The 11,287-nt window shown below is 40.5% G+C and overlaps 1 protein-coding gene across 1 annotated transcript; it reads left to right on the top strand.

The window, feature by feature from the left end:
- The first annotated feature begins 8,776 nt into the window (after positions 1-8,776).
- Positions 8,777-9,800, top strand: LOC138441762 (olfactory receptor 7A17-like). The gene has a single exon (XM_069592836.1). It carries the CDS (start codon positions 8,801-8,803, stop codon positions 9,767-9,769), a length of 969 nt encoding a protein of 322 aa, XP_069448937.1. The 5' UTR covers positions 8,777-8,800; the 3' UTR covers positions 9,770-9,800.
- The last annotated feature ends 1,487 nt before the right edge of the window (positions 9,801-11,287 follow it).

Here is an 11,287-nt window from a genome sequence, read left to right as displayed (position 1 = left end):
TTTGCATGGAATATCTTCTTTCATCCTCTCACATTCAGTCTATATGTGTCTCTAGGTCTGAAGTGGGTCTCTTGTGGACAGCATATGTCATATGTTCTTGTGTTTGTATCCATTCAGCCAGTCTTTGTCTTTTGGTTGGGCCATTTAATTCATTTACATTTAAAGTAATGTTCTCATTGTCATTTTCTTAATTGTTTGGGGTTTATCTTTGTAGGTCTTTCCTTCTCTTGTGAATCCTGTCTATATAAGTCCCTTTAACATTTGTTGTAAAGCTGGTTTGGTGGTACTAAATTCTCTTAACTTTTTCTTGTCTGTAAAGTTTTTGATTTCTTCATCAATTATGAATGAGATCCTTGCCAGGTACAGTAATCTTGGTTGTAGATTTTTCCCTTTCAGTACTGTAAGTATATTTTTTCATTCTCTTTTGGCCAGCCAGCAGAATTTCTGCTAAAAGATAAGCCGTTAATCATACGGGGTTTCCCTTGTATGTTACTTGTTGCTTTTCCCTTGCTGCTTTTAATATTCTTTCTTTGTGTTTAGTCTTTGTTAGTTTGATTAGTATGTGTCTTGGCATGTTTCTCCTTGGGTTTACCTTGTATGGGACTCTCTATGCTTCTTGGACTTGATTGACTATTTCCTTTCCCATATTTGGGATGTTTTTCACTATAATCATTTCAAAAATTTTCTCAGACCCTTTCTTTTTCTCTTCTTCTTCTGAACTCCTATAATTCAAATGCTGGTGCATTTAATATTGTCCCAGAGGTCCCTGAGACTATCCACAGTTCTCTTCATTCTTTTTCCTTTATTCTGCTCTTTAGCAGTTATTTCCACCATTCTATCTTCCAGCTCACTTAACAGTTCTTCTGCCTCAGATATTCTGCTATTGATCTTTTCCAGAGTATTTTCAACTTCAGTAACTGTGTTTTCTGTCTGTTTGTTTATTTCTTCTAGATCTTTGTTAAATGTGCTAATTGATCCTTGCATTTTGTCCATTCTATTTTTGAGGTTTTGGATCATCCTTACTATCATTACTTTGAATTATTTTTCAGGTAGCTTCCCTATTTCCTCTTTGTTTATTTTGTCTTCTGGGTATCTAGCTTTTTCCTTCATCTGCACAATATTTCTCTGCCTTTTTTTTTTTTTTTTTTTCAAAAAAAAGTTGTGTTTGATATCTCCTTATCCCAGGCTTTGAGGCTGAATTCTTTCTTCCTTTTAATTTCTGCCCTTGGTGGATAAGGTTGGCCCCTTGGTTTGTGTAGGCTTTGTGTTGGGTGTGACTTGTGCTTGTGTTCTGGTGGGAGGAGGTGAGTTGTTGCTGTGTTGTGTTGTGTTGTGTTGTGTTTTCCCCATCTGAGGGGCAGGGCTGTGTGAGGTGGTCATCCTGTCTGCTGATGATTGGGTTTGTGTTTTTATTTTGTTTGTTGTTTGGATGAGGCATCCTGCTGACAGTCCTGGTGGCATTTGGATAATGCTGGTTCTTGTATACAGGTGGAGACCTTTGTGGGAATTCTCACTAATACTCCCTGGGATCAGGAGTTCTCTGGCAGCCTAGGGTCTTGGAGTCTGTCCTCTCACTCCAGAAACTCAGGGCCTGATTTCTGGCCATGGAATGGAGATTCAACAGGTGGTTTGTTATGGCATTAAGGGGGATTAAAACAAACACACCAAAACAAAAACAAGAAACAAAAGAACCCCAGACAAGTGGCAAATACTAACTCAGGCAAATAATAACAAAAACAGTGGAATACACACACACATATACACACATAAACAAAACCAAACAGTTCAAAAAATAATAAGTACAACAGATTGACTTGGCAAGCAAAGGAAACCAAAACTGATATCAACCAGTTAAAAACAGAACTAACTAAACGACAAACTGAAAACAAAACCAAAGCAGTTGCCAACTGGGGAATAAAGCAATGAAAACAAAAGCTAACCAACTTCGTGTGAAAAAGAAAGAAAAGGAAAAAAAGAAAGACTAGAAAAGCAAAGTTAAATAGAGGTAGATAAAGAAAATGTATATATATATTAAGGAATAACTACAATGGGAAAAGAACAATAATAAAGGCACACAAAAGAATAAATATAGAATAATAATAAATTTTAAATATTTAAAATTTTAAAAATAAAAACCCCATAGAACTGCAAAAGGCCAAGATAGAGGCAGAAGTATACAAAAGAAAAAAAGTGTGATTTAAAAAATTCTCAAAAGCTTAAATAGCTTTAATAGTACTAATAAAATAAACAACTACAGCAACAGTGAGAAAAAAATGAAAAAGAAAAGAAAACACCAGTAGCAACTACAGAACAAGTCAAAATATAATAAGAGATGTTTTTCTTGAATCTCAGTGTTCTTGTCTGGAGAATCCCAGGGATGAGGGAGCCTAGTGGGCTGCCATCTATGGGGTCGCACAGAGTTGGACACGACTGAAGTGACTTAGCAGCAGTTGTCAGCATCCTTTCCCTTGCTGAGAATCACAGTCCACCTCATCTCCCTCAATTGCCCTCCAATACTGGCCTGATCTCTGGACCAGTGTGGGGGCAGCTCAGACGCTAATCTGGATTTACTCCTGCATGTTCTTGCTTCCAATGTTCACAGCTGCCAGAGCTAGTGCATTTTCTTTTGTGGAAACTGTCATTGTCCTTTTATGTATTCCATAGACACAGAGTCTGCTTAGTTGATTGTGTGGATTGAATCTGCAGCTTATACAGCTGGTGGGAAGATTTGGGGTCATCTTGCTCAGCCACACTCCCCTGGGGTTTCAACTGTCATTTTATCTTCACCTCTGCATGTGAGTTTTCCACAGGGTTTGCTTCTGAGGCTGCCCTGCTGGGCCTGGGTCTGCCCCTGTGAGGACCAGGCGTGGAGGTGGCACAGCTGTTTGGACTGCAGGAGCCCTGGCAGCACCGGGTACTCAGAGGAGCCAGCAGCTAGGGCAGCAGGAATTACAGTGCTCTTAGGGTTTTTCTAGCCCCTGGAATTTCTGTCCCAGTGGAGATCAAGCATAGAGGTGGTACGGTTGTTTGGATCATGGAGACCCTATCAGTGCCAGGTGAGCAAAGGCACAGATGGCTTGTCAAGGCACATTGTCAAGGAGATATGGCACTATTAGGATGTTTTGGTTTTTTACCCCCTAGCCGCTGGCAGCTCTGCCCCAAGAGTGGAGGTGTTGCAGCTGCTTGGATCATGGAGCCTCTGGCAGTGCTAAGTGTTCAGGGACACCAATTGCTTCAGCCACAGGAGCCATGGCCCTATCAGAGGATTTTCCCAACCTCTGACAGCTGGAAATCAGAGGGTCTCTTTGACTGATCCTTCTCTGTTGCTCGGCCCATTAGGGGACTTAAAGCATCCTTCTCTGCTGTTTGGCGCATCAGGCACTTAAAATACCCTCCCCGTGGGGGCCTTGTCTTTTGCTCAGTGCGTCAGGCTCTTAACGGTCCAGCCTCTCTGGGGTCTTTATTGTTCAGCTGCTGGTCCTGTCCCTATGGGGAGAAAGAGGCTACAGTGATGGCTCCACCCCCTACACATGACTCAGCAGTATCGCTTTGCCTTCATGGCTGCTGGATTTGCCTCCACAGGCACTTCCCACTGTGATCTCCCTCCTCACACCCCGTTGGGCCATCTAGGTGTTGCAAAACGGCATCAGAGGACAGACACACTGAAACCATACTCACAGAAAACTAGTCAATCTAATCACGCTAGGACCACAGCCTTGTCTAGCTCAATGAAACTAAGCCATGCCCGTGGGGTAACCCAAGACAGGCAGGTCATGGTGGAGAAGTCTGACAGAATGTGGTCCACTGGAAAAGGGAATGGCAAATCACTTCAGTATTCTTGCCTTGAGAACCCCATGAACAGTATGAAAAGGCAAAATGATAGGATACCAAAAGAGGAACTCCCCAGGTCAGTAGGTGCCCAATATGCTACTGGAGATCAGTGGAGAAATAACTCCAGAAAGAATGAAGGGATGGAGTCAAAGCAAAAACAATACCCAGTTGTGGATATGACTGGTGATAGAAGCAAGGTCTGATGCTGTAAAGAGCAATATCGCATAGGAACTTGGAATGTCAGGTCCATGAATCAAGGCAAATTGGAAGTGGTAAACAGGAGATGGCAAGAGTGAACATCGACATTCTAGGAATCAGTGAACTAAAATGGACTGGAATGGGTGAATTTAACTCAGATGACCATTATATCTACTACTGCGGGCAGGAATCCCTCAGAAGAAATGGAGTAGCCATCATGGTCAACAAAAGAGTCCGAAATGCAGTACTTGGATGCAATCTCAAAAACGGCAGAATGACCTCTGTTCATCTCCAAGGCAAACCATTCAATATCATGGTTATCCAAGTCTATGCCCCAACCAGTAACACTGAAGAAGCTGAAGTTGAATGGTTCTATGAAGACCTACAAGACCTTTTAGAACTAACACCCAAAAAAGATGTCCTTTTCATTATAGGGAACTGGAATGCAAAAGTAGGAAGTCAAGAAACACCTGGAGTAACAGGCAAATTTGGCCTTGGAATGTGGAATAAAGCAGGGGAAAGACTAATAGAGTTTTGCCAAGAAAATGCACTGGTCATAGCAAACACCCTCTTCCAACAACACAAGAGAAGACTCTACACACGGACATCATCACATGGTCAACACTGAAATCAGATTGATTATATTCTTTGCAGCCAAAGATGGAGAAGCTCTATACAGTCAACAAAAACAAGACCAGGAGCTGACTGTGGCTCAGATCATGAGCTCCTTATTGCCAAATTCAGACTCAAATTGAAGAAAGTAGGGGAAACCACTAGACCATTCAGGCATGACCTAAATCAAATCCCTTATGATTATACAGTGGAAGTGAGAAATAGATTTAAAGGCCTAGATCTGATAGATAGAGTGCCTAATGAACTATGGACTGAGGTTCATGACATTGTACAGGAGACAGGGATCAAGACCATCCCCATGGAAAAGAAATGCAAAAAAGCCAAATGGCTGTCTGGGGAGGCCTTTCAAATAGCTGTGAAAAAAGAGAAGTGAAAAGCAAAGGAGAAAAGGAAAGATATAAGCATCTGAATGCAGAGTTGCAAAGAATAGCAAAGAGAGATAAGAAAGTCTTCTTCAGCGATCAATGCAAAGAAATAGAGGAAAACAACAGAATGGGAAAGACTAGAGATTGCTTCAAGAAAATTAGAGATACCAAGGGAACATTTCATGCAAAGATGGGCTTGATAAAGGACAGAAATGGTCTGGACCTAACAGAAGCAGAAGATATTAAGAAGAGGTGGCAAGAATACACAGAAGAACTATACAAAAAAGGTCTTCAAGAACAAGATAATCACGATGGTGTGATCACTCATCTAGAGCCAGACATCCTAGAATGTGAAGTCAAGTGGGCCTTGGAAAGCATCACTACAAACAAAGCTAGTGGAGGTGATGCAATTCCAGTTGAGCTATTTCAAATCCTGAAAGATGATGCTGTGAAAGTGCTGCACTCAATATGCCAACAAATTTGAAAAACTCAGCAGTGGCCACAGGACTGGAAAAGGTCAGTTTTCATTCCAATCCCAAAGAAAGGCAATGCCAAAGAATGCTCAAACTACCACACAATTGCACTCATCTCACATGCTAGTAAAGTAATGCTCAAAATTCTCCAAGCCAGGCTTCAGCAATACGTGAACCATGAACTTCCTGATGTTCAAGTTGGTTTTAGAAAAGGCAGAGGAACCAGAGATCAAATTGCCAACATCAGCTGGATCATGGAAAAAGCAAAAGAGTTCCAGAAAAACATCTATTTCTGCTTTATTGACTATGCCAAAGCCTTTGACTGTGTGGATCACAATAAATTGTGAAAAATTCTGAGAGAGATGGGGATACCAGACCACCTGACCTGCCTCTTGAGAAATCTATATGCAGGTTAGGAATCAACAGTTAGAACTCGACATGGAACGACAGATTGGTTCCAAATAGGAAAAGGAGTACATCAAGGCTGTGTATTGTCACCCTGCTTATTTAACTTCTATGCAGAGTACTTCATGAGAAACGCTGGACTGGAAGAAACACAAGCTGGAATCAAGACTGCTGGGAGGAATATCCATAACCTCAGATATGCAGATGACACCACCCTTATGGCAGAAAGTGAAGAAGAATTAAAAAGCCTCTTGATGAAAGTGAAAGAGGAGAGTGAAAAAGTTGGCTTAAAGCTCAACATTCAGAAAACGAAGATCATGGCATCTGGTCCCATCACTTCATGGAAAATAGATGGGGAAACAGTGGAAACAGTGTCATACTTTATTTTTGTGGGCTCCAAAATCACTGCAGATGGTGACTGCAGCCATGAAATTAAAAGACATTTACTCCTTGGAAGAAAAGTTATGCGCAACCTAGATAGCATATTCAAAAGCAGAGACATTACTTTGCCGACTAAGGTCAGTCTAGTCAAGGCTATGGTTTTTCTAGTAGTCATGTATGGATGTGAGAGTTGGACTGTGAAGAAGGTTGAGCACTGAAGAATTGATGCTTTTGAATTGCGGTGTTGGAGAAGACTCTTGAGAGTTCCTTGGACTGCAAGGAGATCCAACCAGTCCATTCTGAAGGAGATCAACCCTGGGATTTCTTTGGAAGGAATGATGCTAAAGCTGAAACTCCAGTACTTTGGCCACCTCATGAGAAGAGTTGACTCATTGGAAAAGACTCTGATGCTGGGAGGGATTGGGGGCAGGAGGAGAAGGGGACGACCCAGGATGAGATGGCTGGATGGCATCACGGACTCGATGGACGTGAGTTTGAGTGTACTCCGGGAGTTGGTGATGGACAGGGAGGCCTGGCGTGCTGCGATTCATGGGGTCGCAAAGAGTCAGACAAGACTGAGCGACTGAACTGAACTGAACTGAACCCTGCGGTCAATAGTAGACCTCGCCCTAGGGTTGCTCTCAGATCTCTACACTCCAGCTCCCAATCGCTGTTCTTTCTAAGGGATTTTCGTCCCTGTCTGAGGTAAATACTGCTGCAGCAAGGATGGTCTATGTGATTCTCATTCCAGTCAGACTGTCACAGATCAGCTGTTTCACTCTCCAACGGCTTCAAGTGTTTCTCCTCTTCCCAGACAATCGCCTCAGTGTGGGTTCTGACCCGCTGCTTCAGTTCCCCCAGCCTCCAGGTGCAGATGCAGTTCTGCTCACCCTCCTCTTTTTCTCCCATTTACTCATCCTACCAAAATTTGTGTGGCACTGTGTATTCTTTTCTGGCGGTCAGGTACTCGTGCCCATTCTCAGCTGGTGTTCTGCAAGATCTGTGTTTGCATTATAACATCCATATTGTTATACATGGTATTTATTTTTCATTAGTTTATCATGGATTTTCATGTTGACTACTTTCAGATGTTAGACCACCCTTGCATCCCAGAAACAAATCCCACTTAATAATGGTGTGTGGTCCTTTTAAGGTATTTTTTTATTCAGTAGCTTATATTTTGTTGAGACTTTTTGCTCTACATTTATCAGAAATAGTGGACTATAATTTTCTTGTTTTCCTTGTTTCGTGGTTTGGTTTCGGTATCAGGATAAGGTTGGCTTCACAAAATTCATAAGGATGGTCCTCTCTTAATTTTTTGGAAGAATTTATTTCTGCTTTGATTTTTCTTATGTTCTTTCTTTTACTGACTTTTGGCTCTTTGCTCCTTTTCTATATTCTTTTAGATATAAATTTAGATTGTTTGTTTAGATCTGTCTTGTTTCTTGTGGTAGGTGAGGATTACTATACAATTCTCTCTTATTACTAAGTTTGTTTTATCACAATGGTGGAAGTATGTCATGCATTCATTTTTATTTGTATACATAAATTTTATGACTCCTTTGATTTCTAATATTCCAATCATTAAGTAGCACATTGTTTAACCTGCATATATTTATGATTTGTCCAACTTTTTCTTATACTTGATTTATAGTTTCATACCATTGTGATCAGAAAACGCCTGATATAATGTCAATCTTCTAAATTTATTAAGGCTTGTATTGTTCCCAGCACATGGTCTACTCTTGAGAAAGGTCCATTTGCACTTGAGAAGAATGTGTCCTTCCAACCCAACGTTTCATATAAGGCTGTTCCAATGATCTATTCACTATGTAAGCAAGGAGTTAAAATCCACTACTCTTCTTCTGTTGCTGTCAGCTTTCTCCATTTAGATCTCAAAAACTGCCTTATACATGTCAGCTCTTCTCTTTTAGATGCATATATATTAATAACTATCATTAGTTTATAACTTTGTCTTCATCATTTTTAGGTCTTCCCGAATTCTCAGTAATAAATAACACCCTCATCCACTGTTTTTATACCGTCTTTTCTGTCTTCACGTATGTCACTATGTCACATGATATGCAATATTTATTTGCTTATATTTTTTCACTGTCATTATATCATTTGGCTTTTGCTTCTCACAATCTTATGCCTAGAAAATGGCCAGTACTCACCATATGTTCCTCAAATGCAAAAAATATTTCTCATTACAACTGTTTAATTCCTTGGGAGAAAGTCTGAAAATTTTGTCCATATAGCCATCTATATAGGACCACCTGAGGACTTTAGATATCCTTTCCTACTCAGTCTGTACAGACTTTCCTACAAGTCTGTATATTTCCTCTCTCTCTAACATCTAGTCAGAGATGTTGCAAAACATCTCTTAAATGTTTTATTTATGTTTACTTTGCATATATATGGTTTAAATATATACATTGTAGCATTTTAAATAATACTTATTTGTGCAAAATTATATATGTATTTTTTATTCCTAGTCATCAACACCAGCACATGGTGCCAGGAAATGATACACAAAATTCAGGATTTCTTCTTCAGGGTTTATCAGTGGAACCAGAACTGCAACCATTCATATTTGGAATGTTCCTCTCCATGTATCTGATCACTTTGTTTGGAAATCTGCTCATCATCCTGGCTGTCAGTTTAGACTCCCATCTTCACACTCCCATGTACTTCTTCATCTCCAGCTTGTCCTTTGTTGACATCTGTTTCACTACCACAACCATCCTAAAGATGTTAATAAATATACAGATTCAGAGCAGAGTTATATCCTATGGAGGGTGCATCACCCAGATGTATTTTTACATGCTGTTTGCAGCACTGGATGATTTTCTTTTGACTGTGATGGCCTCTGACCGCTTCTTGGCCATCTGCCGCCCCCTGCACTACACAGCCATCATGAACCCCTGGCTCTGTGGGCTGCTGGTGCTGGTGTGCTGTATCACTAGTGCCCTGTTTTCCTTGTTAGAAAGCTTACTGGTCTTACAGCTGTCCTTCTGTACAGATTTGGAAATCCCCCACTTTTTCTGTGAAATCAAACAGGTTGTACTACTTGCTTGTTGTGACACTTTTCTTAATGATGTTTTTATGTATTTTACATCAGTATTGTTGGGTGGTGGCCCCCTGGCTGGTATTCTTTATTCTTACTCTAAGATAGTGTTCTCCGTACGTGGAATCTCATCACCTCAGGGGAAATATAAAGCATTTTCCACCTGTGTATCCCACCTCTCGGTTGTCTTCCTATATTATTGTTCAAGCCTAGGAGTGTACCTTAGCTCGGCTGCTACCCACAGCTCACACTCAAGTGCAACAGCCTCGGTGATGTACACTGTGGTCACACCCATGCTGAACCCCTTCATCTACAGTCTGAGAAATAAGGACATAAAGAGGGCTCTGAAAGGATTCTTTCAGATGGCAGTTATAAAAAGGAAAATTGTTCTGGATCTGAAGAATCATCCTTGAAGAATGACTCAAAACCTTAAAACAAGGAATCCCTATTGTTTGATCAGATTGTGGGTGTTGAACTTGTTGTTTGTATTAATTTCTTAAATTTTCCATTTCTTTGATTTGAACACTTTAGACAATTTGTATACTCACTATTTTAAGTTTCCCCCTCTATCTGCTGATTTTTTGTTCATTTTCTTTTGTCCATTTTCCTACTTTTCCATTTTTATTTGTGCATTTTCCTACTTTCACAAAGCTTTTCCCAGCCTTGGAGAAGAAAGACTTGGAAATTTTGATTAATTTTGTGGTACAACATGGGTTAATTAAAGATAATTTTTCTCAAATGACATTTATTATCCTGAATGATTTTAAAAGAACTATAAAAACTGGAAAATGAGTAATAAAATTTCAGTAAGTACATACATATCAATAATTACTTTAAGTGCCAGTGGGATAAATGATTCAATAAAGAGACATAAGTTAGCAGAGTGGATAAAAAAGCAGAGCCCATCTATATGCTGGGCTTCCCAGGTGGTGCACTAGTAAAGAAACTGCCTGCCAATACAGGAAATGTGGAAGATGTGAGTTCAGTCCCTGGGTTGGAAAGATCACCTAGAGGAGGAAGTGGCAACCCACTCCGGTATTCTTGCCTGAAAAATTCCATGGCCAGAGGAGCCTAGCAGGCTACAGTCCATGGGGTCACAAAGAGTCAGATATGACTGAGCAGCTTAGCACACATATCTATATATTGCATGCAAGAGACCAGCTTCAGACTAAATTTTCACAAAGAATGAATGTAAGGGAATGGAAAAGGTATTTTATGCAATATGAACATTATAAGGAAGGGGGATTGCAATATTCATACCAGAAAAAATAGACTTTGAAGAAAATTTGTCTTTATTGCATAAGACAAAGGGTATTACATAATGTGAAAGGAATCAACACAAGAAGGGTACATACTAAAAATATTTGCTAACATATATATATCTAGGGCTTCCCTTGTGGCTCAGCTGGTAAAGAATCTGCCTGCAATTCAGGAGACCTGGGTTTGATCCTTGGGTTGGGAAGATCCCCTGGAGAAGGCAAAGGCTACCCATTCCAGTATTCTGGTTTGGAGAATTCCATGGACTGTAAAGTCCATGGGGTTGCAAAGAGTGAGCGACTTTTGCTTTGTATACCTAAGATAAGAGAAACTAAAGGATAAAGCAAATATTCACTTATATGAAGGGAAACATTAGCAATAATACAAGAACAACAGGAAATGTTAACAATTCATCTTCATCAATAGACTAATCATCTAGACAGCAAATCACTAAGGAAACAGTGGTCTTAAATGACATTAGAATGAAAGAAAGTGAAAGTGAAGTCACTCAGTCATGTCTGACTCTTTGCGACCCCATGGATTGTAGCCTACCAGGCTCCTCCCTCCATGGGATTCTCCAGGCAAGAGTACTGGAGTGGGTTGCCATTTCCTTCTCCAGGGAATCTTCCCCACCCAGGGATCAAACCTGGGTCTTCCACATTCCAGGGAGACGC

The sequence above is a fragment of the Ovis canadensis genome, chromosome 5, assembly GCF_042477335.2.
Source record: "Ovis canadensis isolate MfBH-ARS-UI-01 breed Bighorn chromosome 5, ARS-UI_OviCan_v2, whole genome shotgun sequence".
Taxonomy (NCBI): Eukaryota; Metazoa; Chordata; class Mammalia; order Artiodactyla; family Bovidae; genus Ovis; species Ovis canadensis.
This window is presented reverse-complemented; position numbering and strand designations above follow the sequence as displayed.

What these genes read in the sequence shown, in the direction of transcription:
- LOC138441762 (XM_069592836.1), top strand. Translation starts at nt 8,801, where the DNA reads ATGGTGCCAGGAAATGATACACAAAATTCAGGATTTCTTCTTCAGGGT.